The 27,958-nt window shown below is 36.3% G+C and overlaps 3 protein-coding genes and 1 long non-coding RNA gene across 7 annotated transcripts; 2 read left to right on the forward strand and 2 right to left on the reverse strand.

Moving 5' to 3' along the window:
- Positions 1–104: 104 nt before the first annotated feature.
- LOC121467068 lies at positions 105–1,060 on the reverse strand. Of its 2 annotated transcripts, none has more exons than XR_005977181.1 (2): positions 650–1,060; positions 105–178 (listed from the first exon to the last, which is right to left on the reverse strand). It is a non-coding gene; the product is annotated as an uncharacterized LOC121467068 (long non-coding RNA). The 2 variants fall into 2 exon arrangements; XR_005977182.1 differs by having other exon boundaries at positions 567–1,060.
- Positions 1,061–1,474: 414 nt separating this feature from the next.
- LOC108135488 lies at positions 1,475–2,815 on the forward strand. The gene is made up of 2 exons (XM_041708123.1): positions 1,475–1,543; positions 1,600–2,815. Exon 2 carries the CDS (start codon positions 1,603–1,605, stop codon positions 2,317–2,319), a length of 717 nt encoding a protein of 238 aa, XP_041564057.1. The 5' UTR covers positions 1,475–1,543; positions 1,600–1,602; the 3' UTR covers positions 2,320–2,815.
- Positions 2,816–3,458: 643 nt separating this feature from the next.
- On the forward strand, positions 3,459–9,952 carry LOC108135583 (catalase). Its single transcript, XM_017256377.2, has 3 exons — positions 3,459–3,659; positions 7,847–8,767; positions 9,177–9,952. The coding sequence occupies exons 1-3, from the start codon at positions 3,603–3,605 to the stop codon at positions 9,717–9,719; spliced, it is 1,521 nt and encodes a 506-aa protein (XP_017111866.1). The 5' UTR covers positions 3,459–3,602; the 3' UTR covers positions 9,720–9,952.
- A 759-nt stretch (positions 9,953–10,711) lies between these two features.
- LOC108135582 (protein I'm not dead yet) lies at positions 10,712–26,655 on the reverse strand. 3 transcript variants are annotated; one of them, XM_017256374.2, is made up of 9 exons: positions 26,452–26,655; positions 13,947–13,984; positions 13,498–13,624; positions 13,315–13,431; positions 13,098–13,246; positions 12,845–13,033; positions 12,294–12,752; positions 11,658–12,036; positions 10,712–11,598 (listed from the first exon to the last, which is right to left on the reverse strand). In XM_017256374.2, exons 1-9 carry the CDS (start codon positions 26,473–26,475, stop codon positions 11,311–11,313), a joined length of 1,770 nt encoding a protein of 589 aa, XP_017111863.1. In that variant the 5' UTR covers positions 26,476–26,655; the 3' UTR covers positions 10,712–11,310. The 3 variants fall into 3 exon arrangements, with proteins under 3 accessions (XP_017111863.1, XP_017111864.1, XP_017111865.1); XM_017256375.2 differs by lacking the exon at positions 26,452–26,655 and adding an exon at positions 21,723–21,863; XM_017256376.2 differs by lacking the exon at positions 26,452–26,655 and adding an exon at positions 15,550–15,568.
- Positions 26,656–27,958: the final 1,303 nt, after the last annotated feature.

Genomic DNA, 27,958 nt, shown 5'->3' on the forward strand with positions numbered 1-27,958 from the left:
TTGTTGTCTTGAATTTCACTTTGCTTTCGCGTTTCACGCATTGCTGCTACCTCTTCTTCGTCGTGGTGCTCCTTATTTGTTTCTTTGCTTTTATCTTTTTAGCCGTGGGAAACCTGTCCAGCAGCCTTAAAGCCGCTGTTTTTGTTGCTTATCGTTTTTCGGGTAAACATTTTCATTGCTGAAAAACCACTTGAGACTTTTATTTCACAATTCATTTATTTCTGGCAAGTGTATTTATAAAGATAAAAGCAAGCAAACAGCGCATCAAAAATTCCAAATAAATAAAATTATTGTTGTTGCTCAACGTTCATTGCCACACACATACGCACGCATACAAACACAAGCAGACAACGAGTCAGACACTCACTCATACATATACATTTTTTTTTTGGGGCAGCGTTTTTTTGTTGTTTCAAGGCAACTTCATTTCTTGACTCTTTTTTCCTCCCCCGCAGGGAAACAAAGAAAATTTCACTTGTCTCGCGCACACACACTGCCAAGCACACACAGACACTCGCTTTTTTCCCAAAGGAAATATAATTTAAAACATTTATTGACACAATTACAAGGTTTTTTTTTGCTTCTTTCGCTGGTTGCTTCTGTTGTTGTTGCCGCTTGCTTGATTTTTCTTGCTGTGTTGTTGGCCTACTTTGTGTGTTGTTGCTGTATTTTTTCTCTCTTCTTTTTTTGTTGCTCCAACTTCTCTCCTTCGCTTGAAAAAATTTCACACGCGCCGTTTCTTTTTTGTCTCTTTTTTACGTAAATTAGATCGCCATTTGAAGTTATCTTTTGGGGGATTGCACTTGGTATTTAGCTATACTATACATATATGTGTTGCACTACATTATATTTATAAACATTATGTGTATATGTTTGAAATTTTAATTGTATTTTTATAAAAAGAAAATCGGACGAGCGAACGTATGAACAATGAATTAGAGGTGGAGAAAATGTCATCGATGTTTTCAAAACATCTGTTTAATCGATGTTTTTCGATATCTTCTCTGCTTGCCCTCTGCCGCAGCGCTGCCAAAATCATCGTTTCTAACATAAATGTTAGGAAAACGATAACTAACTAGGAATGATAGGAAAACGTATGAACGTATGAACAATGAATGACAAAAAATTAGCTAACACATTGCGTATAACAGCACTCAATGTGCTGTTTGGCGAGCAGCAGTATTTGGGCTTCTTGCTGGTATTTAACTTTTTGGTATCTTTAAGATCGAAAAGTAAAAATAATTAAAGAATTGTTCGATGAAACAAGAAATTTAAAAAATCGTACATATACCAACTAGTTATAAATTTACTATAACAACTTCGTACTGCCCGTAAATAAATAAAAATTTAATAGTAATCACTTTTGTTCTTATGTTCTTCCAGGCTAACTATCTTTTTTGGTATAAAATGTATATTTTCGGTTCTTTTTGTGTTTGGTATTTTTGGTTAATTTTTAAAATAAATATACGGCACACTTTATTCTAAGTTACCGGCGGGATTGTTGCGTTTGTTTGGATTTGGCTTTGATTTCAGCAATATTTAAGTAAGTGTGTTATTTAAGGATAGAAAAGGTAAAATAACTTGTCTTATTATTCATAGGAAATGGATCTCGATGCAGCTGGAGCAGCTCAAAGTCCGACGGAGATGCGTTTTTGCGGACTGGGCAATCACAAGTTGAGAACCCCGTACCGTAAATTGACAAATCCGTATTTGCTGCGTTTTGCCAAAAAGCTTTCCTCTGAACTTATGGAGGGTTCACTTCTGTGCCGTACTTGTTATTCATCTCTTGTCCGGTTTTATAACGTAAAGAACGACCATGCCAAGCAACATGCTCTCAACAGGGAGGCGGAGAGCATTTCGGATGTCAGCAGCAGTCAACGGATTAATTCCTCTCAAGACTCCGGCTCCGCAGTGTCGGTGATCCCGGCAGAAGGTTCCAAGTCCAACCTGCCAGACGGCATCGATCAGCCGCTCATTTGGTCCGATACTAGTTCCGAAAATCCCACAGCGGATGTGTCAATACCCTCGTCAGATGATAGACCCACCACGAGTGCTGCTGCGGCCAAGAAGCGACAGCGCCAGGCCGAAAACATCCACAAGGCACCATCGCCCAAAAGGTCACGCCCTGTATTGGTATCCCCGAACACGGACACGGACACGTCCATCAGTGATGACTACGATGCCAACTCCAATCTGAGTCTTAACGCCGTGAATGGCACTCGTCTGCCGCACATCCAGCCGATACCAAAGAGGCGCCAGGTTGTGCACCCAAACAAGAAGGCCATGGACATTTATTTGGCTGGAACCACGGGAGGATAGCTAGATAGATACTTATCTAACAACTAAAGCCATTTGAATCCTAATTTTTGTTTTGTTTGTAAACCAAATTTGCATTCTCAACACAATGTTTATCTGTTCAATTTCATTTATAATGCTCAAAACGCCAACCTTTCACTGTGTCATTTAAAAATTGGTCGAAACATCTTGTAAATACCTCATTACCTTTATATTATTAATGGGTATCGAAGGTTTACCTGGATGAAATAAGGCTGGCATATTGTAATTCATTTTTGTAGTTGACTCATTCTTAACATATCAGCGTATACACAGGATATGTTTTCTATTATTAAGCAAATATTTACTAATATGTGACCATTGTAGGATGTTATGAGCTTAAAAATAAGTTTTTATAATAATATTTAAAAAAGTATGCTTGCTAGCAATGAACTGAAGAATGCACTGAGTTAACGAACTGAAAATTTGTTAAATTCTTTAAAAATAGAAATACTGAAGTACCTAAGCATGCTACGGACTAGTCCAATTAACAACAAGTATGTCTAAAATTTATTAAAAAATAAAAATTAAATCTGTTAAAAAACCACTTCTTTTAAATTCTAGATAGATCCTATTATGTTGAAAAACTTAAAGCTCCTGACAGATTCCTGCCTTTACCATATTCTCCATGAAAATGTAACACAATATTTTTAAATTTGTCCATCTATAAGATTAAATTCTTTTTTAGAAATAGATTTGAACTGTTTTGTTAAAAAAAAAGTCCCCAAAATATGTTTTCTTTTTTACGCGAAATAATATTACCCCGTCCTTACTTTCTAAAATCTGACATAAATTAAAAACAAATTAAATATTTTTTATTCCCCAAGTTTTATATCCGAATCCAATCAATAAACAGTTGTTTTGACGGGTTGAATCTTTATCCATATACAATTCCAATTAAAGAACAGCAGTTTCGCCGACTTGACCACGTCTCGGTCTCGGTCGAGGAAAATATTATTTTCAAATATATATCATAAAATCTTTAAAAATACAAATTTCTATAAACATCCGATGGATATCGATTTCAAAATGTAATGGCTGCACTGCAGAAATATCGATGTTTTTGGCGCACTTGACAACCCAGCGCAACAACAAGTACGTGCTGGCTATAAAAACAAACGAAACTGCGCTGCAGTTGCTTTAGTTGACAGAATTCTCGACTCGCTCAACAGCAAACTCAAAGGCGGCTGAAAACCAACTTTTGTTCAAGTCGAGCATATCAAAATTCTGGTTATCCCATTGAGCAAATATCTAAAATTTGAAGAAAAATGGCTGAACGCGATGCGGCATCGAATCAGTTGATTGACTACAAAAACTGCCAAACGGTGAGTGCGTTGGTGTGCGAGAGCGAGAGGTGCGCGTATATGTGTGTTTGTGTCTGCCGGCAGGAAAATAAGAGGAAAAAAAGAGAAGGGAGAAACATTGTTGAAAATAAAACAAACAAAAAACAAGGCAATTAAAGCAACGAATGCTATGAGTCTGTACTTTTCATTAATAATTAAAAATGCAAAAAAGCAACAAAGGCTTTTTGAAAGATGCGAGATATTTCGAAAGCGGTTTCACCACAGTTCAAAGTTCAAGAACGGTCGATATCTCCCTCTCTCTCTTGCTCTCTCTTCTATTTATTTATACGAATCTTATCGGAACCAAGCTGATAAACCTTATCAATGTGGCACTTTTTTCTTATTGGATTTGTAGTTTCTGTACCTAATCCGAAGTTTGGTTTAGGTTATACCTTCTTTTCTTTTTACCCTAATCCAAAGTTTACGGCTGCTTTTTATATTGTTTTGCGTTTTTTGCAACCTTGGCTAACCTTTGGTTTTTGTTTATTTTCATTTTCCGCCTTTGTTTTCACTGTGCACTTCCATTTTCATTTGGCACTTGCATTGTGCATTAGATTTTACTTATTTGAATGTGTTGATTTGCACTTTCGTGTTAATTATTCGCTTTCGCTTTTGGTTCAACACACAGACATTAAATGCACGACTTTAATTGAAAAATCGTGCAAATATTGTTTTGTTTGATTTTTAATTTGGAGCACTTAGAAAATTAGACTTCTAATGCTCCCAAAAATGTTTATAACTTCTACATGCATTAATGGAATGAAAACATTTCAAAAAAGTTTGGATTTTCTTGCATATTCCAAAATTAAATTATCCGATAATAAATAAAATTAAAATTTCGTATTAAAACAAATACCCATAGGATGTGTGTATACTTATAGAATTCATTACTTAGCAATTTCCCAAGGATTTTTCCATTTTCATGTCACTCCTATAATCGATAAATGAAATAAAATATTCTGCATAGCAATTTTGCCAGTTGATATGATAAGCATCGAAAAAACAGCTAAGTAATTGCCCCAAATAGATTAGATATATCAGATGTATAAATCTTGTTGGGTGAGCACTTGGGATAGTAACAATATTCCAACATTCTAGTATAAAACCTAATTTAGCTTTAAAGTGCAAAACAAATAATTAACTGTATGTTTGTGTGGAAGTACCTATGTAAAAAGCAAGGATAAAAAAGTTATTCCGGGCAAAAAAGTGATATGATTTTGTATTATTTTCGCCTTGGCTTTTAGTGTCGTAATAATAAAAACTTGGAAATTTATTTAGTAAATTAAAACAAAAACGTAGAACAAGTTTTTCTGAGTACCATATTTCTTAATAATAAGCGTAAAGTAAAATAGTTCGTTTCGCATCACCGGCATTAAATGCATAGTGCATTGAGTCACGAAATCAATTATTTCGAAATTTTATAAAACAAACAATTACCAATAGTTGGTTTTATATATGTACATATACATATGAACCTTTAGAGGACTACGATTGTTTGCCCCGCTTTGAGGTTGGAAAATTCCCTGGGAGTCAATGGACTTTGCGGCGACCGGCTCAATGTTGCATAAACTGGTTGCAAATGGGCTTCGACGATCAAGTGACAACGAACCCGGCCAAAAACCCGTTTTGGATTGAGTTTGAAATGGCTAGACCGAGTGGGGAAAATGCGTTTGCCAGCCATAAGTCAGCGCAAATTTTCTTTCTCCAATTTGGTTATGCAACGGAGCTGGAACGCCCATTTGCAACCGACTGTATGTGAGAATGCTTCGAACTGACCCAGAAAAGAGAGCTCCACAGTTGGTTGGTTCGTGTTGTTTTAGTCGATTTTGACCTTCTATGACGAAACTGTGAAAACTGCATTCTGTCAGGCAATTAAATGTTTGCCTTTGTTTCGCTGAATAATCCATGGCAACTAGGTTCTTTGTTCTTTAAGAATCTTGAAATCAGTTGTAGTTTAATTACAAGAAAATCCAAAATGCAAGGAACAAAATATTTTCGAGTTATGTGAGTGCTATTACGGAAGGTCGTATTTGAAATAATCGTGAGCAAACACATTTTTAGAAAGTAACACAAATTTTTGATCGTAACCCACGCTAACTTAAAAATGATGTTTAAATTTTACAATTTTTAAATTTTCTAATAAAATTTTTTTTTAATATTACGAAATTTTTTTTTTTTGCAAGCATGAAGGGGAGATTTACCTTAGTTGATTGTAAAGGTATTTTTAAAATTAAATGTATTACAAACCAATTTCTTACATTTAAATCTTCTTGTTAATATTAAAATAAAACATCTTTTGACATCATATGTTTTTAATAATCAAAGTACCTTTGACTCAGCTTTTTTTATTAATATTTATCAGATGCACTGATCTTATAGGGCTACCTAATTAAAGTGTTGTTTACCGTCTCCAACAAGTTGCAATTAAAAACTTTCCTGTGTGCTGTGTATTTTGCATTCTTGTTCGAGATCGAGTGAGGTTCCCTTATCAGTGTGCTCTTTTTCTTGAGATATCTACAACCACATAAGCAAGGAAGCTTTGATAGGAACCAGATTGACTTGTTAGGGCGGGGATCGCTCTTCGCGTCCCAATGCCACTCCCGGTTTTGCCTCACTTTTCGTATCGGTCCCCTGAAGTGGCCCCATATTGTTGTCTCAAAGTGCAAACCATTCTGATTGAATCGGGGCAAAAAAAATAAAAAGAGCAAGCGAGTGCAGAAAGCTTTAGAAATGTATATAGAAGTGTCCAGAAAATTAAGAATTAATAAGGAGTGTCCACAAACAGGTGAGCTTATTCTGCCGATCTAAAAGGTGACTTGAATCTTAACTCATGACTGATAATGATGTTTTTTTCTTGCTAAACTTGTGTTTCTTTTTTAAACGCAATTAACAGTGAACATATTAATAATAATAATATAAAGTATTAGTCATTCGACTTCTAAGAAATGAGATCTGATAATATAGATAGCAAACTAAATCCTTAAGCAATTAAAAAGTAAACGTTCTCTAGGTGTAATCCCCACCTTAAGTGATATCTACCACACTTTGTTCTTAAAGACAAACAGCAGCTAAATTTTTAGCTGCTTTGACACATCACCGGGGGCTTCACTTTGATTAACAACCTTCTATATAAAATTCTATATGCACTGTTCTAGAAATGCTTTCAAATTAGAATTTCGCATGGCGTTGTCAGGGGTATCAAATACATTAGCTAAACAGTGCGCATTAAGCCGGTGACAGTTTTGCAAATTGTTGGATGAGTTAACTTTATAATGAGTTGTTGGCTTGCATGCGAAATAAACGATAAGGTGATTAAGGAGCGGTGTCTGATTACTCCGGGGAAATTAATTGAATACATGAAAGACGTTGATGGAGACACTTTAGCGAACACAAATCAGATCGGGTGATAAATGGCGGACAGTTAGTGGGCTAATTGAAATTTCAGCTCAAACAATAAAGTTTTATTTGCTTAACGGAACATATTAACTAATTGATCTTTATGTTTTGAAAAATATAATAAAATAAAATTGTATTGCAGTAATTTAACCATCAATTTATAAATACTAAAATCGTTTTCTTGATAAAAAAAAATGTTTTTTGTAGATTATATAATTTAATATAATCTACAAAAGACATATGCTTTATCATTAAATTCCTTATATAAAAGATTTTAAAGCCTAAAGCACTAAGCAACAAGTGGTTTCTCATTTTCTTTTAGCAAATATTCTAAGCAAATATTTATGCACTGCAAAAGTGAGTCTGAAAGTGACCCCCCTTGAAGAGATAAAGCTCTGCAATCTTTATGTTTATGTTTTTCGTGGCAGCCCAACGATTATAAATTAAAAAAAATTAAAGTCCGCACCCCAAAAAAGAATTATCGCTAACGAACCGATAAGATTAGGCGACACTTTAAACCGGCATTATATAACGAAAATCTAGGAAATTGCACTTTGCATCCACGTTTACCAAATTTTAAAATAGGTAAAACGAATAAATAAATTCTAATTTTAATTGAAAGAGCTGCTTAAATGTATGACTCTGTTACAAATGAATAATATTTTTAAGTGACGTACAAAAATATATATATTTCTATTTATTTTTTAAATGTTTTGCTACAAAAATAATAACAATAAAACTAACCTTGCTTTTTGTCCTCCTTTTTGAAAAAGGTTTCACCGGGAGCGGTCACCACTGGACATGGAGCACCCATTGGCATCAAGGATGCCACACAGACGGTGGGTCCTCGTGGTCCTGTGCTGCTGCAGGATGTGAACTTCCTGGACGAGATGTCGCACTTCGACAGGGAGAGGATTCCGGAGCGTGTGGTGCACGCCAAGGGAGCTGGTGCCTTCGGTTACTTCGAGGTGACCCACGACATCTCGCAGTATTGTGCCGCCAAGATATTCGACAAGGTGAAGAAGCGCACTCCATTGGCCGTGCGATTCTCCACCGTGGGTGGTGAGAGCGGATCGGCTGATACGGCCCGTGATCCTCGAGGATTCGCCATCAAGTTCTACACGGACGACGGCGTCTGGGATTTGGTTGGCAACAACACACCGATCTTCTTCATTCGCGACCCGATCCTGTTCCCCAGCTTCATTCACACGCAGAAGCGTAACCCGCAGACGCACCTGAAGGATCCGGACATGTTCTGGGACTTCCTCACCCTGCGTCCGGAGTCGGCTCACCAGGTGTGCTTCCTGTTCAGCGATCGCGGCACTCCCGACGGCTATTGCCACATGAACGGCTATGGTTCGCACACCTTCAAGTTGATCAACGCCAAGGGCGACCCCATCTACGCCAAGTTCCATTTCAAGACGGACCAGGGCATCAAGAATCTGGACGTGAAGACCGCCGATCAGTTGGCCAGCACCGATCCGGATTACAGCATTCGTGATCTGTACAACAGGATCAAGACCTGCAAGTTCCCCAGCTGGACCATGTACATCCAGGTTATGACCTTCGAGGAGGCCAAGAAGTTCAAGTACAATCCGTTTGATGTCACCAAGGTCTGGTCGCAGAAGGAGTTCCCTCTGATTCCCGTCGGCAAGATGGTCCTGGATCGCAATCCCAAAAACTACTTTGCTGAGGTTTGTTCTCCTACTCAATTATCGTATTTATTTCGCTATTTTTTATACTTGTTCAAGGGGAAATTTTATAAACAATTTTATAACAATTACTTTTTAAGCAAAAAAGTTATTGGAAAAATTACCCTAGTTTTTTCTTAGGACAGTTTATTTTTTTAGATTTTATAAAGTTTTTATCAGCTGTCTTGTTTTTAATTTTTTAAACTAGTGTAATTTTTGTTTTGTGATCAAAAAGTCTAAAATTTTTTGCGTTGATCTTAAGTATTGTCTGAGAATTGGTATTGTTTATTTATATATAATTGATATATTAAGCTTAGGAAAGCTCTTTTCAAATAACTTAAAAGGCTTGTTTTGTTTTCAATTGTTATAAATTAATTTTTATCTAATCGTTGGCTATTTCTTTAAATTTCAGGTGGAGCAGATTGCCTTCAGCCCGGCTCATATGGTGCCCGGCATTGAGCCCTCCCCGGACAAGATGCTCCAGGGTCGTCTGTTCTCCTACTCGGACACCCATCGCCATCGTCTGGGACCCAACTACTTGCAGATTCCGGTGAACTGCCCCTACAAGGTGAAGGTGGCGAACTACCAGCGGGATGGACCCATGAACGTCACTGACAACCAGGACGGTGCCCCGAACTATTTCCCCAACTCGTTCAACGGACCCCAGGAATGCCCAAGGGCCCGAGCTCTGTCTTCGTGCTGCCCGGTAACTGGAGATGTCTACCGCTACAGCAGCGGAGATACGGAGGACAACTTTGGCCAGGTCACCGACTTCTGGGTGCACACTCTGGACAAGTGCGCCAAGAAGCGTCTGGTGCAGAACATCGCCGGTCATCTGAGCAACGCCAGCCAGTTCCTGCAGGAACGAGCCGTCAAGAACTTCACCCTGGTGCATGCCGATTTCGGTCGCATGTTGACCGAAGAACTTAACCTGGCCAAGTCCTCGAAGTTTTAAGCAGAGGCAATCCCCCAATCGCCTCAAATTCGACTTGGTTTTTGGCCTTAATTACGATTAATCCACAACGATACCCACTCCGAACGCTTTTCGGCTCTTTGGTTGCGGGATAAAATTGATTTAACCACATACTGTGTCTTGTCTTGTTTTGATATTCAAAATTGTCTTAGTTATACACGAAATACAATTATATGCAATGGATATATAATAAATTCTTTATTTTTTGATAAAAAGATGGGCCATTTTTATTTTAGCTAGTGAAATTTAGTTGCTTGCACAAATTAAGTTTAAAGTTTTTAAGAATGAAAAGCGTATACAACATTTTCTTTTTAGATTTAATTGTTAGTACATGTTCTTTAAATTCATATTACTTTCATTGAATTAAGGCACACTCTTTCAGCTTATGTTAGTAAAACGAAAGTCATTAAATATAGTTTTAAAGTTTAACATAAACTATAAATGTTGTATATTTTATGTAGGAAGCAACCCCATTTTAATGGTGAATCATTTTTTACCAATTTACTTAAGTTTTAGTTCTATTCAGTCCAGTTATAATTCCTTATTAATGTGTTTAATAATAATTGTTGCTTTTAATTGCATTGATATTTACTTAACCTCTAAACACCGTCCTCTCTGTCATTAAAATATAATTTTGGCCAATGGAATGTTAAATTTTACGTTTCGATTAAGTCAGCAACAGGTTTCCAGTGACTCAAAAACCGTGAATGAAAGATACCAGTAAATGTAAAACTGCACAAAGTAGTCCATCTCTAGAGGAGAAGACTATCGAGTTATCGAGAGCGCGTTCTTTAAATTCCAAATAAATTGACAAAACTGATGTGCATAAAGTTAGCAGTGAAAATTTCAAAATCTATACTTTTTTTTTTAACCATTATTTGCCGTTAGTTATCAGAAAATTATTCGTGAATTAGATTTGCCACTCTTGTTATTGCTAATTTTTTTTTAACTTTATGCACATACTGTAAACATACTGTCGTTTGAGCTTTTTATTTTTATTTCATATTTTTTACAAACTATATAAAACATAAATCATTTGCAAATTTACACAGTATCATTTAAGCTTATACTAAGGCTATTTGTGTGCTCATTTCGGTTCGCAATCAATTATTGAGTAAATTGTAAATATTAAATTTTTACAAATTGCAAAACATGTATGAAATATGTACGTTCTCTCAGTCTAGTTATTAAAAATATCGGCAAGCCATTGAACTTAATTTTCCCCACATTTTCGAAATCTTTTTTTTTTTTTTTTCTAAATGCAACAATTAAGTAACATTAATGTGTATTTAAATTTGAACAAATATTTGTATTTAACTGAGTTTGCAAACCAGGAGCTGAAGGCCTGATCAATAGTATATTATGTGAACTCTTTCCAACACGTTTTGCTAAACAATAGTTGATGTTTTCGTTACAAAACATTACGCAATTCAGAAATGCAAGTATCGTTAAATATTGTTTCACACTTTTCGCTGTCAGCAAAGGCACTTTTCTTGTACAATTCCCTAAAATGATATGATTTTACCGCTGTGGCCTGTGGTCTGTGAGTTAAATCACACTAAAGACTAACTAACTAGTGCGTCTTGTTTCCCGCTGCCGCGGCATAAACTTGCGCCCATTCGGGGAAAGTGTTGAGGTTGGGATAGACGACCAGGCCCCAGGTTTGGCAGAAAACAAACAGAACGATGATGGTAATGATGGTTGGGCCAATTCCGGCAATGGCCATGTCCTTGGTCCGAATGTTGGCATAGCCGGCCACTAGAGCATTGGGTGGAGTGCTTACCGGCAGGTGGAAGGCCATGCTGCAAGCCAAACCCGCGGGCAGGATCAGGTACAGTGGATGAATCTCAATGGCCAGGGCCTAACGAAGAAAATTCATGAAGTAAATTCTATTGATTGATTGTATTGCTTTCAACTCACCATCTCAGCCAGCACGGGAATAATGATGTTGGCAATGGCCACGTTGGAGCTGAAAGCAGTCATGAACACAGCCACCAGGATAACCACCAGCAGGAGCACTGCGTTGGGCAGGACCTTCAATCCAATCAGGGCACCGCCAATCATCTTGGCCATGCCGCTCTTCTTGCTGCCCTCGGCCAAAGCGAATCCGCCGCCCAACAGGAACACCAGACCCCATGGCACTTTGCTCTGGATGAACTTCCAGGTGATCAGCGAGGGAGTGGGGCCCGTGGGCACGGGACTACCGCGCTTGCAGCAATAACGCAGGAAAGCATAGTTGGCAGGCAGGATGAAGCACATGATCACCACGAAAATGGTGGGCATAGAGTTACGAATGTCCCTGGAACAAATAAATACATGTACATTTTTATTTGTTTATGTAAGCACACGACACACACAAAAGCTTTGTGTTGTTACTAAATTATAGCAGCAATAGAACGCTTGTTTTAGAAAACTCTTAAAGAATTCAAAGTCAGTCAAAAAGTGTGAACTATTTTCCTTAATCGAAAATAGTTGAAGCGTCCAAACAAAAGTGATTCATAATTTAAAAACCTAAGCTTAGTCTAGTTTTACTAGAGTAACGAAGTATCCACTTACACGGTGTCCAGCCAGTCGGCCCAGCCCAAAAAGATGCCCGGCTTGCGGGTGAAGTACATCACAACCATGAAGATGAATAGAATCATCACTTGGATCTCGTGGATGGACATGGGGCCCAGCTCCTTGTAGCGCTGATCGATTACTTTCTTAGCCACATCTGCGCCATCCTTGGCCATCTGGACTTCCTGGGCCTCCTTGCTCTTGGGACGCCACAGACCCATGAAGTGCCATTGCAGGAAGAGGAATGTGAGGAAGGTGTACACCAGCATCGAGGGCACCGAGTAGAACATGAAAGTGGGGAAGTCCATCTTTTCGGTGGACTTGGGGAAACTTGAATCGTAGATGCCCTTGAAGGTCAAATTGGTGGCAGTTCCAATAATGGTTCCACAGCCGCCCAATGAGGAAGCATAGGCAATTCCCAAATAATAACACAGAGTGATCTTGGTGGGGTATGGTGGCCTAAAAAATACAAATATTCCTAAGATTATATCTCTAAATCGATTTAAATTGAACTCGAAATTCTTGAAGAGTATTTTCAAGAAGCTACCTACTCATCTTCGTTGTTCTTCTTGTTGCCACCGACGATTTGGTATTGAGGTTCATGGTGGATCTTGCAGACGCCCTGTGCCTGAAGCTCCCCCAGCACAGCCTGGATAATTGGGCACATCATGGCCGTGCAGGCGGCATTCGAGATCCACATACTCAAGAACATTGTAACCATAATCAGGCCAAAGTGTAATCTAAGAAGGAAGAAAGTTTGAGCTATTTAAATCTTCGACATTTTTGACCTAGGAGTATCTATACCTTCGGGGACTGCAGCCCACGATCTGGATTACTCTCAAAGCGAGACGATTGTGCAGATTACTGTATTCCACTGCCAAAGCAACCATAATGCCGCCCATAAACATCACGAGCGTATCTTTGAAATACAAACGGCAGGTCTGATCGGAGCTCTACAAAAGTGGTAAGTAGAAAACTATTAAAAACAAAGCCCTTTTTTTTTGTATCAATAATATCTTACCATTATACCCATTATGGGGAACGCCACAATGGGAATCATTGAGGTCACATATAGCGGCAAGGCTTCTGTCACCCAAAACACGGCCATGACCAAGAGCAGGTACATGCAACGAAATTCCTGGAGATGATTAAGCAAATCATTAGTTTAAGATAAAATATGTATTTATGAGTAGTTTAAACTTACGGCGCCCTCGTTCAGAAGCATTACAGGCAGGCAAAGCAGAGGGACCAGAAATACCACCAAACCCTTCCAATGATTGGCGAAGAAGTTGGACATCTTCACAGGTGGTTGGGGTGGCTCACCAATTTCACTGTGGATTCAAAACAAATTTAAAATAAGTAAAAAAATATTTTTATAACAATTGCCAAAGTCTAAAATTTACCAACATTTTTGATTTATTTAATGGACAGTAATATAATTAAATGAATTATTACCAATTAATGTGGCACCAAACCGACAACAAAAAAATATAATAGAATATAGATCAAAGAAGGCCATTTATCTTTAATGATAATAATTTATTGCATACATTTCTTTTTTTCCCCAAAAATTTGTTTTGTCCCAAATAAAACCAAATCCATCATCATTCAGGCAATCGTTTAAAGTCAATTATCATATTTAATAATACTTACACTTCCATTTTGATGTCCAGCGGAGGTGGTGTGTAGATCTAAAAGCAAATAGAGTAGAACAAAAAAAATAAATCAATTAAGCACTCAAGAATCAAGAACGAGCCCCCTTTATAAGAGGCCGAACGAACCACTTGTTGCCATGTCGTCGTACCCAAAGTAAAGTGAACCCCGTACCGAACCCAACAACCGATTGTCATCGTTTCACGCTTCATTAAAATGCCATCCATCAATATATATGCTATATATGCTAGCCGAAACGTAACCAATTGAAAATCATTTGAAACGAGCACACCATCGCACCCAAAACAAAATAAATAAATAAAGAAGCATATGGAAATCAGGCGCGTGATATAATTTCTTTTTGCGAAAAAGAAAAAACCAAAGCCTACAATGAAATGGAAGTGAAATAGAATGGAACGAACGAAAATGCCTAAGTTGTGCTAGAAAATTTGTCAATGTCTGGTTCTGAATATACCATATATTTTTTTAGGCGCGTATTTATGACGACAATTGGCTTGTATTCGTTGTCACAAGCGTCATTTTGCTGCAGGAGTTCTGTCGTTAGGTAATCTGTGCACATATGCAATCGAAACAAAACACATGTGAGTAGAGAGTTACCCACACGTTCTGGGCTAGGAGGCACGTCCTAATCATTGATTCCTGTAAAGCCTCTTATCGGCCTAAAACCAACAATCAATCAAGCCATTAAGCTCCAGACAAATATAATAATATACCCTTACTTTTTAACCCCTTGCCGAAGCCCACACAATGTGGTTTTGTAGCTACATACATCTAAACGAAAGCACCCACTAATTATAGATTTCTAAAGACCCAACAGCAATGTCAATGTCAATGATATGAGCATAAAATTTATAAACTTTTCTGGGGTAAACCAACAGGGACACATAGATACACAAAGAGACAGAGTGTTTGTAAATGGATCTGTGGCGTGCCGCATGCAACCTCTAAAGAGGCCATTGACTGACAGCCCAAAGTGAAATGTCGTCAGGCATTATATTTTATTGCCTGTAAGATATGTAGTGCCATACAAATACCACATACATAATGACCAGTTGAATAGCTAATGGCATTAAACCCCATCAATATTTGATGTTGTGAACTGTAAAAGTAAACTACATTATTAAAATGATCAAAGTTTTTGTTAGCTTACTCTTTTACTTTTTATCATGTGAAAAAATTGGTTCGAAGACGATAATCCAATGCGCAATAACCGAGTTTAAATAGTCTACTACATATATTTTACATAAAGCACATTAACCAAAACAACTCTATTTATACATTTAATGTTTAAAACATTTCCTTTTCCTACTATTCTTTGAATTATTTTATCGGACAATTAGTTTATTTTCAACAAGAAATATAAAAAAAAATCTATCAAATCTTGTTTTTGTTATGCTAGCTCACAGCCATTATAAATATTTATCATAAACATTAACGACACAGATTTGTGAAATAAATAAGATTAATTAGCTTATTTAACAAGTTGCCGCCTTTTGCGAAGCGTTTTACAGCGCTTATCTCGGTTTGTTATTTATTTTTTCGCCGATGTTGTTATTTCAATTGTTATTTTGTTTATACGTACATATATATTGTCTACAGTGCTTTTGTTGTGGATTGAACTGTTCGTGTGCTTCAGTCAGACGTAATTGGAGATATGCTTTTGTTTATAGGCGACGAACGATGGCATTAAGTTTCACACTGCGCGACACGAGATCGAGAGGTATCGAAATAGACAACCCGCCTCCGACATGTACTATATCAACCATCAAAGTCTGTCATTGTTTTTTCAATTATGAATTGTTTTAGACGCTTTCTACGTTGTATAGTACTCAAAAATCCAAAAGTTCTAAATTAAAACTCGCCATTCATTAGTGTTAAATAAGTTTGAAAGGCAGGCCCCTCGTGCTGATAAGTATATTTGCAGTGAGCTCACACCCTGATCAAGTCAAAAGTCAGTTATTAATTGAGAAACATTTCCACACGGCAATTAAATGTATTTTTATTTGAATTCTATCACGAGCATGGTTTGGGTTCTGAGAACTCTCAATAGACTAACCTCTCCGAAGGTGCCACGCCCCCATTTGTAGCATGTTGTATATAAGAACACTATCTCATCTCCCGAGGAGCTTGTTGCTGTGCCCCTGATAGCGAGACTGAGATGAAAGATCGCCAAAAGAGAGACAGATAGGTGGAGGCAAAAATTGATAAAGTGGAACCAATATTGTAGAACATGCTCATATATATATAATATATATATATTTATATATATACCTATCTGAATAGTGCTTACGATGAGCAAACAATCTAATTGAGAACTGCCCATCTACGTCAGCGGGTGCCCTGAATATCAATCAAATATTGAATATATACACTCGTCTTCTTATGCACATAAATAGTATGAATTATTACATCTTTATAATGCAATCAAAATATATATATATGCCCATGGCTTAGGAGTGGAATTTTTCAGTTCGTTTTGCAGTGAATAAGTGGAGTGACAATGAGATAATAGGTTGGGCAAAGAAAAGGCTTCAGAAGCTCTTCGGTAAAGAGATCTTAGAGAACCTATTTATTATAAAGATTTAGTAAAATATTATAAGCGTTCTTAAGGATCTAATTACTCAGCAGAAATAGGAAACCCTAAATACAGAAAGAGTTCTAAAAATATTTCATGCTTGATTGAATCCGGATTAGGTATCATCTGTCAATCTAATTAGTACCCAATAAACCGCAATTATATATAATAACAGAGAAGGAGCACATGAATTCTAACAGCTTACAGCAATAATATGGCGGATTAACTAATAATAGTTGAGAAGAACTATCCACACGGAACACAAAAAGTTTTGTTTGAGGGGGGGAAAAAGGCTTTCCCTCAAGAAAATTGAACTGCCTGACAGCCAAGATGACAATCAAAAAACTAAAATCAAATGGAATTGTCTTAGGACCACCATCAACGGTCCAAAGAATTACTTGCCGGCAATTGTCATTGTTGTTTTGCAGTAAATAAATTAATGGCCCGTTTACAAACAATTTTCCAAATGCCTTTTGTTTGGCGCTTGGGGCACACACGACAGATTCAAAGATAGAGAGCTGCACTATAGCGATATATGGCGAATAGATATAGTGGATGTTGTTGTTGTTGTCGTCTCAGGGCGTTTTCGATAAGTGGAGTAAAGTGTTTACAAGTTAATTGAAATAATGGGTCATGGAGAGAGGCACAGTACATTCCAAGGGGACAAGTGTACCCAGCTGGGTCGGAAAAACATTATTTATTAACCCTCAAATGCTCACGTATTTGCGTAAATTAGCGTATCAATAAAAACGGGCTATATATAGGAACCTTAAACATCCAATATGTATATGCACAGTTTTTGGTTGAGAGCACCTCGAAAATATATTAATGCGGAAGTTAAGTGGCAAATTTATTTTACAAAATTACCATATTCGGATGAGTAACAGGTTGTCGTTCCAGGAACGTGGAAAAAAGATAAATAAAATTAACATCAATAAAAACTGCAAAGGAATTGTTCTTAAATAATTTTGACACTTTTAAAGATGAACAATTAAATTTAATGAAGCGTAGTAACCACAGAACAAGATTTATTAAAAAAAAAAAACAAAGATAAACTTTTCTATACTTTTAAAAGTTGTAATATTTCTATATACAATGCAAGCAAAAACAGCAAACTAGTACAAAAACACAAAACAATTTGTTTATCTGAATAGTGACTAATTTAAAGTTTAATTATTCATGCATTGGCAGACAAATATTCAAATTAATTTCCGTCTGCCACTCTTTCGTTAGACAAAAACTTCGCAATATTTTATAAATTTTACAGTTTTGCCATAGACTGTAGATAAGAAAAAAGCCAGTCCATTAAAAAAAGAAATCCAGTTGGCAATTTAGTCGCCATAAAGATATAAACAAAGTTATAAACAATACAAAGTGAGTTGCACTAGAAAAAACAGAGACCAAGAATTGCGACTTAAATATTGTAATTTTTAAATTATAATCCATTTTACTTAACATGTATTTTTACAGAATTTTTCTGATGTCGCATCAGTTTATTTTTTGCTCTGTTACGCAATTGTTCTTCGAGAACTATTAATAGGAAAAACCATTGATAAGGCATTTCAGTTTCTAGTTCAAGTGTTTGCTCTATATGTACAAATCGCGTGTATTGGGAAATATATAGACAGAGATGAGTACTTTAGACTCTAATCAGAAGCGGGTTGCCGAGCAAAACCGATTAAGTTAATCCAAAGTACAAAATCGAACGTTAAAATTAAACATTTTTATTGAAGAGTTTTTTTCAATAAGTAGGTTACCAAAAATCCAGTTACCAATAGTAAGGGCAGGACTGTACTTAGACTTTCTCTGAAAGCAGCCCAACAACGATTACTCATTAAAATTATTCAAGTGAACAGACAAATCACCTTACGACATTCGCATACATTTGATATGGAAATTGCAGTCTTTATTCCACTTTTCTTTTTAGTTCATTCACACATGCCAAGGCACATGGCAACCAGTAAATTGTGTTCTCGAATTTCGGTTGAGGTTAAACTGCGGGGTTATCGCTAGAGAACTTCACAATTGGTCAGCGAAATATGTTTTCAAATGACTTGTTAATTGTATGCACATTGGATTTTATTTTTATCGTACTTTCAGAATCAATTTGTGGTTTGCTTCAACGCAAGCGGAAACTGTCGCAACATTTTATAATTATCAATAGGAAGGGGGAAGCCAGACGGATCTTGACTCACTAACACAGTTGCCGGGTTTAATGCACTGAAACACAACATAATTGAAATTCAGTAAATGAATCTCTGGAAATTCATTCAACTTTTCACCTTCGTGCGTTTCCACTTCCCTAGCAAATGTTCGGCATATCAATTACAGTTGACCCTGGTTTTATACCGACAATAATTTATATTTTTCTATTCTATTACAAACATGTTTCCATTGTAAGCCAGCCAAATATGGATTGGCAAGCCGTTCGGGCTGTTGCGAAAATAATTGTTGTAACAATTAGTATGTCAGCAGTGCAGCCATAGAACTTTGAACTTGACATTGACATTGTCAACAAAAGTGAAACCAAAACAAAGACGGTAGGGAAATTAGCATATTTAACTGTTCAGGAGGTTTTTTGTTCATTCAGTTCCTAAAAAGAAATATCCCTACTAAAGTCGCATATGTACAAAAATTTCTGTTAGTCCAAGAAACAACTGTGAAATGTAAATAATAAACAGAAATGGAGAGAAATCCAAACAAGTTTCAGTAAATGTTTGACAACCTATATAAACTAGCTGAAACTTTCACAACCATGGGTAGGTGCAAAAATATTTAAATCAATGAATAGATGAAGGTTAAGTAACTTAAGTCCCAAAATACACTCTACACTCTATAAATAACCAAAACAAGATAATCCCAAAATATATATTTTGACCTCAACGTTCAATGACCACATACAACATACAATTTATTACTGATATCGTTTTATCTTTATATAAAAGCCACATCCAACGTCATCTACTACGATGTAGTGATATATTAGTTGGGTGTATTTGATTACGCTGCTTATTAGGTGTGAATTAATAAACAGAAACAAAAATCACGTTATCTTTTCTCGCCTAATAAAAAAGGTGCGATTTTTGCCTTTAATGGCTCATTTAGAGAATGATTAGCGAAGAGCGAGAATCTTACCAAGATTTACTGAATTATATATAGTATATAGGATAAACAGAACCCAAGATTTGAAGAATTAAATTGAATCGGAAATAAAAAAAAATAGTTTTTTTTAACCACCTTTTTAAAACCATAGAAAAATCTTTAAATTGCTTAGCATCTGTTTTAGCTCTATGGGTCCTCAGAAACTTTTGAAAATAAAATGGGTTTTTATAACAACTGTTTGTGGAAGTGCAAGTGTAACAGGTAAATAAATGCAGTGTTATTGTTCAAGTGTTCAAGTTTGCCTGTTAACTGAATTCTAAAAACGTGACAAACTGGTTTCTAACTAACCGACTATTTAAATATCTTTTTATTTATTTCTTTTAACACCCTATTTCCAGGTTGATTTCATTTCCTTATCAGTTGCTCTGATTCCAATCACAGTGAAAGATAAGACAGTCTTGATTTTTAAAGTTTGCAATAATAAATAAAACTTAACACTTTATGTATAAAAATAAGTTATTTTTAAATGACAGTTGCTATGATTGTGTAAGCTGACAGCTGTCATGGATTCACAATGGTTTAGCGGTAAGTTTAAAAACAGTACTCACTTACAAAGTAAATAAATCAGATTATGTAAAACATCTGTTTTTGTTCAATTTTGTATTCTGTGTCACCTGATGGGTATCAGCAGACCGCATGTCCAGAAATTTCATTGATAGGAGAGATGCGTGTTACTCTATTGATAAGAAATGATCTGATCGCGAATCATAATACATTAAACAATAGCATGATCACAAGAGACGTACCTAAATTTAACACAGACAATAGGAAAACAACCGAAATTAATTGTTGCTAATGAACTGCAATTAAAAACTCATATTTGGGGAATATTTCTAAACTATCGAACTGATGTCACCTGATCTTCTAAATAGCATCGAGTGAATGAGTTTATAGTAATTAGAAAATAACGTGTGCCAAAAGTAACTTATTTTTATGAAAATTGTAACATTTTATTTTTAGATTAATGTGTCTGATTAAATTGAACCACAATGCATTCCTTTCAGTCTACAAAGGCTCTTGAAAACAATTTTTTCTGATTAAGAGGAAATGGAATATTACTCTCTCAAAAGAGAGAAGCGTAAATATAGCGATTTCACCCACACAACCGGAAAATTCTGCACGTTTTAAGGCAAACAAACATATAAGGAAATTGTAAACAATAATATGGAAAATTTTTAGTACAAAACATTCAGTAAGGTCAACAAAAATAGAAAGGGAATCACAGATGCATTTATGTAGATCTGTTCGCTTTTCCAAGTGAGTGAAGAAACCCATTGAAGTGGAACTTTCATAAGTGCAAACATCTGTCACTTGATCCAGTAGATATTAGAGTTTTATAATTTTACCCATTCATATTTCTTCTATTTAAGTGCAGCACTTTAAATTCTAGATTTTGAAACCTTTTGAGATTGATTTTTTCGTCATTTCAGATAAATTTAGAATTTAGATTTTTATTTTGTTTACTTCAACGACTGGAAAACCTCCCTGGAAAGTGAGTTATAGGAGTCGAACTGTACAAATCGACACTCTGCTTCTTCCTCAGGTGCATTTGTATAAGGGAAGAAGAGCAGAAAAGCAAATGGAACGAGAAAGAGTCCAAGTACGTTGGAACAAAGAACCCGATATGTTAGTGCTGAGCGGAGAAGTAAATATTGGGAAGAAATGCATTTCTAGAGAAGACCATTGTTGTTATTATAAGAAGCCCTCCACTTCCAAGCGATTTTTGTTCTCGGTTCTTTGTGAGGTGCCTAGACCTTAACACTGGCACTCGGTCAATGGTTTCTCGTGGGGTTTTCTTTTCATTTCGTTTGGTCGAGAAAATGCAAACGTCACTAGCTTCGAGTTCACTTCCTAACCAAAATGTTAAAATAAACACAAAAAGCAACGCGGTATTTTTATCGCTTAGAGAACGGAGAGAGGACCACGCACATGGCGGTTGTTCGGGGTCCGTTTTTGTTGGGTTGTAAGGGAATTTTGGTTTATCCCGGTTTTAGGATCTTAGTGATAACGTTATTTACTTTTCGAATCTGGCGGCAGGAGCCTTTGGGTCACCTTCGGGTGTTATCCTTATCGTTATTGGGACTCGACCACGAGAGTTTCGTCCGATTCGGAACGGCGGACGAGAGTTTGGTCCGATTCGGAAACGGTGAAATGCGCGAATGAATTTACTTGCCGACAGCTCTGCTGCCTGAACCGCCCGTTGTCGTTGTGTTAGTGTGCCGCGACGTACTTTCGCACCAGTGTGTGTGGGAGCTCGCGAGAGCGGGAGAGAAGCAGAGTCTCGAACGTATTTTGTCGACTAGTGATGGCAGCGTGAGTCTAACGCTCATTACAAGGAAGAAAAAATTTAATTGCAGGATCGTACGATTCGTTTTAGAAAACTTGTTGCTTTACTTTTATCAAAAATGGTTAGAAACACAGGTAAAAACGAATAGATTAGATTATGGAAGAACAGTTTTATCCATTTTTAAGACCAACAAAAACACATTTATTAGGGCTTCCCATAAGACACTGATTCTAGGATAATTAAACACTTGGCTTGTTTTTTAACATAATTTTTTAATAGGCTGTTTAAAAGACGGGTTTTGATCAGTTGAACTTTTTTATTCGAAAAACAATTCTGGTATTATGTTATTATTTCTTTTACCATCTTTAGTATCCCTCCAATGATTTTTGCCAGGTATTTTTCACGAGTTCATCCCTAAACCAGATCCAGAATGCAGAAAGACGAAGAAGATCCCAAAACAAAAACTGTATTAGACGAGAAGCAACAGGAAAAAAACATAGAGGGAATCCGAACAGAAATGCCTTAAGACGTGATAGCAGACACACAATCAGTGCGAAGAGAGAGGGGAGAGATAAACGGAGGAGGAGGAGAAACCCGCCGTCGCCATGTGCAGCCCGAGAAAACAAATGCGAGCTAGTGAGTTACCACAAAACAAAAACAAAAACAAAAATAGAAACAACGAGCATTAGACCGTACAAACGACAACTGTTGGCAAATCCAGACCAGGCTTGACAACCTGCCTTACAGCCGCACTAATTAGCCTGGCGACACCTGACTATAATAACGGCACACCTGTTGCAGGTCAGGAAGTTACCAGTGATTGAAAATCCTCTAAAATGGTGCCTAAATTATTATTTCTAGTTACCAATACACACAATGTACCATTCAGAAATAGGGAAAATCATATTCATTTAATGTATAGTACTTTGTCAATTATAAAAAATATACCTATAGTACCTATGTATGTGTATAACAAATTAAGATTAAGTAATTGTACAATTCACATTAAAGGGAAACCTTTTAGATTAAAAGTATTTCCGAAAAAACGCATCTTCTATACTAATTTGTTAATGTATGATTTCATAATTTATGGCCCATGTTATCTGGTTAATTGCAGTGCAACTTTCTCGATGAGGAGGGACATAAAATCACTGGGTGAAAGTCGGCAACAGGTCCAGAATCCACTGGAAAGACTTAACAAGTCGATTTCAATCTCAACCTGAAACTTGTTTGCACTTAAAAATTTCAGTTCGCTTACATCAAGTACAAAAGATATGAATGTGACAAGTGGTTGCCACTATCATCGATTGCTGGAAGCTTGAGGCTTATAGCTTTTCCTGTACATTCGATGCGAACATGTTCTATCATCTGCATTTGGCATGCTCCACAAGCTGATAAAAATTAAGGGAGACCGGGTAAGATAGTGGGGCACAGTTTATTAAAATACTTTTAGTTTTCTGTATTACCGAAGGTGGTGAAATTAATTCAGTACTCAGGAACCTAAACATTAAATTTTAATACATGTTGTCAAACCCTATTTATATCTTGCGATAACACTTAGAAAAAAACTAAACAACGTCGTAAAAATATAAATTGTGAAATATATAGAAATGAAGTCAGTAAGTCATATGTATTTGAATGAGAAGAAAATTAAATAAATCTATACATAAGCCAAATAATTGTTGTTAAGCTAAAAAGATTACAATTGATAAGTAAATATGAATAGTACAATAGTACAATGAAAAGTGTTCGACTTTATTTTTCACTGTCTACTGACCAACACGAAGCCGAGCGTCAGTTTGTAAAAATCAATACGCGTACAAATTTCAAAGTCGAATACAAAATGACCATAAATTTTTGATTAGATCGACCCAATTGAGAACAAGGACGATTCGGTTAGTAACATGACATTAATGTATTGAGTATAAAAGAATGCAGACAGAAACTGCCAGAAGAAATCTCCTGTGAAAACATTCTTACTTATTGAATTTCACCAGGAAGGAGCTAATTGTATCAAAAGCAAGTGCCACTGTTGCACACGGATTATTTTCTTTGATCTTACAGAATAAGCAAGAAAAGGTCCATAACATTCGCATGAATCACAAATTGTCGGCGGTTTTTTCATTGCAAATGCCTCAAGTGAGATCATTTAATTACGTTGAATGATACGAAGTGTAATTTATTTGAACACAGACGGAAGGCAATAATGAAATGCAGTGGCAATAATTATTCATAATGAAGTTAATTCAAAAAGCATTTGCTAGCCACATATGTACATATAATAAACCAACTAAAATGTGTGCCCACAAACTTAAAATCTTAAATCTCTAAAAATGGTTTTCAAATAAGCTTTGTTTCCTTTAATGACTTACTTTATATAAATAGTTCTTACATACCCCACACTACCTAATATTTAAACAGTTGATCATTAATTTTATTTGCCTATTTGCAATTAACTTACAAAAGGACCAAGTTGGTTACCTCGTAAGCCATTAAAATTCTCCACCGCCTGCTATAATTAAAGAACAATGTGAAGTATTCAAGAACTAAAGTTGTTTCCAATTCAATTTAATTTCTTTTTAGTCGGGAAGCACTTTTCCCATATTGGGTCATTAATTACTTGTCCATTTATATGATACATGAATCGTGCAAGTTTAAGTTGAAGTCTAAAGAGATCTGTAGAAGGGCTCTCACTTAGGAAACCCCTCTGTGTTTAAAGCAAAACCAGTTTGATAGCGGTCAATAAATTTTGTTTCAAGATTTTTGAACTTGTTTTTTGTTGCCAAAACCAAACAAACCGAAAATCAAGGCTCGGATTGCGTTGACCCACATTTAATCACTTTGAAGTATAATCAAATAAATAAAGACAATGCACGATATAATTTTCATAAAGAATCGAGATGACAAAGTTAATTTTTGTTTTTCACATTAGGTAACGCAGTAAATTTATTCCGATTCAAAGTTCAGCCAAATTTTGCGCGTACTGAGCGCACACATTATATTCGGATATATCGAAATAAACTTTTCAGATCTACGTCTGCAATTGTTTTTCCTTTTGCGTCATTCCATGTCACGTGTGGGGGTGGGGCCCAAAAATATATCAGTTGTACTCTGAATTCTAATGCAGACATCTGTCTTGTTTTGGATTTTGAACTTCGAAAATATAGTAATCAATAGTACCTTGTACTTTCTAGAGGTTGACACTTAGTACACAATTGTTTCACAAACATATAATAGAATTATCAGTTCTATCCGAAAAGGGGTTCATTAATTTGATTTACATATAATATCAGATAGAGGTGCAGCAAACGAGATAAAGTAAATGGAAGGTCGTAAAAATTAATTTATAGGGCAAACATTTGATCGTAGTCACCCGCATTTTATATACAAATTGTAATAAACTACACAAAATGTCTAAGAAAACAGCCTTAACAGATATAAAAGATCTAGCAACATCAAATATCTCTTTCAAAAGAATTCCCCGACCTTAAGAAATCAACCTGCTTCTGGCTAAATATTTAGCTTAAATTTTCAAGTTCCATAAAGTCTGTTTACAAGCCTCGCGCTTCTGGAAATCCCAATCTTAACGTTATCGCACGTGTTTAAATTTGCACTTCAGTAAAAAGGTTTTTGTGCGGGTCCGCAAAAAAAAAAAATTTTGAGCTGTTTAAGCCTTTCCATTAATTGCCTTGAGAAACCTGGGGCACGGTAATTATTTTACTGAATCTGAATAATTTCGTACACATTGTTATCTTTCGTTGTTGTCATTTAATTTTTCGGTCAGGTGGTTAACCAGACACGACAGAGAGATAATGTGAGAAGAAAATGAGGGAAATGGGCTTCGTATACGTCATTTCCGAAGACTTTGCACAAAAGTGCGCTTCTTTTGTTAGATAACAGATAAGGGATATGTATATAGATACCGTGGTAGTGCCATAATGAAAACTGGTCATGGGTTGTTAAGTGGGTGTGTAAACAGTATGACGACACTTGATAGATTGAGCACTCAATCGGGCTGCTGAACAAGAGAGCAAAATGATTGAAAGAGCATACATACATATATGTAAGTATTATCGTTTGAGTGGAAAATATTTTTAAATTTAAGATTAACCAGCAATGACTCAGTTTAGGCAAACACAGCCATAAAACTGATCTTAAAACCAGTTGAAAATCTATAAAACAAAATACTTTTATTTACATAACAGTCTCTTACCTAACTCGAGTGCCACGCGCTGCTTAAATTCAAACCAGGTTTTTCTACCGGATCGTAAAAGGTCGGTGCGAAAAGCCGTTAAAAGTCCTAGGGGCTTGTCGGCGCATTAAAACCAGGTTCAAGGTCAGCGAAAAACAATTAACCGAATATATGAGAAAATGTGCCACGTTCCCAAAGTCCCAGCAGGAAATGCTAATCACCTTTTCCTAATCACAAGTAATTACCATAAACTGAATATCAAACTCACCATTTTTGTAGTTTCAGTCGCCATGGTTGATCTATTTTATATATAGTCTTGGGATATCTGAAGAATTGGTCGCGCTGTTTCTTTTTTAGCACACCCGCAGAGCGATTATTTCATAATTTCCTCCACCGCGACGACTAACATCTATGTGTTCGATGGCTAGACAACTTTTTATGAATATGTTGCTTAGCGTTCGACGACTAATTTGCGAATGCTACCAAAACCGAAACGATTTTCTTTCGCGTTCTCCCTCTCTCTCTCTATTAAGCCCTGGACAAAAGAAAATATCTGATAAGTTGTCTGTGGGCCGAGTGAGAGAGATAGAGCGCTGTGGCGAGCGGACTTATACTAACGGTTACTCATCGAGAGAGAACGGAGTGGGTACAGTAGACCCTCGAACTTATCACTCGAATACCAATCACTTGGTTGGGTATTTTAAAGGTTATAAATGGGTGTTATGTTGCTAAAAATAATTTAAACGAACGAAATATTTAGACTATTGGTAAAAGAGTTCAGTTAACAACGAAGTTTTATATATCGTTTAGTAGCATCACCTTGATTCAAGAATTCAAGATACTTTATTAATAAATATTAGATTTTTTTATACCACAAAAATGATTTCAAACTTTTTTATTTATTTTACCTTTATTTCCAAAAGAAAATCTAAATCTTTTTAACGGATCTTCGAAGATGCGTTTTTTGTTGATATAGTAAATAAGTTGTTTGCAAGCAAACTAATTTTTTCAGTTTTAAATTGTCTATAAATATGTAGTTACAAAAGTTCATATATGTTGTACTGAAGTCCTACTGTAGATCTGGTGGGAATGTGGTCATTCGTGTTGTTGGGGTTGCCTGCAACGAGTCATGACCTTCCCTCTTACAACTCTCACGTTGACCTTAAACCACTCTTATGGCGTGCAGTATAGTAGTTTTCCCCATTTCCTACTGCTGATGAAAGTCCATTCATGAAAAACGAAATGTGACGTCTCCTGCGGCATTTGTCGTTGCTCGTTTATGGGAGGAATGGCGTAAAGATTTTATTGCTTTACGACTTGTTGACACTTGCCGCCAGATGATGAAAGTTTTTCGTGGAGAACCATCTCCGTAAACACTTTATCTCATGCTTTTTCTTATTATTATTATTCAAAATAAGTTATTAATTAAATCCAATGGTAAAGTTAAATATTCGCAGAACTTCGATCCAACCAAATTTCTCTCGAATTTGAACGTTCCAATTAGAAAGGGGACTAGGGATGTTAAAATTGGGATGCCAAAACAGGGATATGGATGAGAAGTGCCAGAGGGAGATGACTGGAATGCCTGTCTCCCAGTTTAAAGGCCTACTAAAAATGACCTAAAAAGACCTACAGGAGGACCTAAACAGAACATCAACGGCTTTTAAACTCCGATGGCTACTGGCACTGGACTCAGCTGCAGATGGATGCCAGCCGTGCTCCTTTCATCAGCCTTCTTTGAGGAACTGGAAAATATTGAAAAAAAGGAGAGATAA

Source organism: Drosophila elegans, unplaced genomic scaffold (genome assembly GCF_018152505.1).
Source record: "Drosophila elegans isolate 14027-0461.03 unplaced genomic scaffold, ASM1815250v1 contig_208, whole genome shotgun sequence".
In the NCBI taxonomy this organism is placed as follows: domain Eukaryota; kingdom Metazoa; phylum Arthropoda; class Insecta; order Diptera; family Drosophilidae; genus Drosophila; species Drosophila elegans.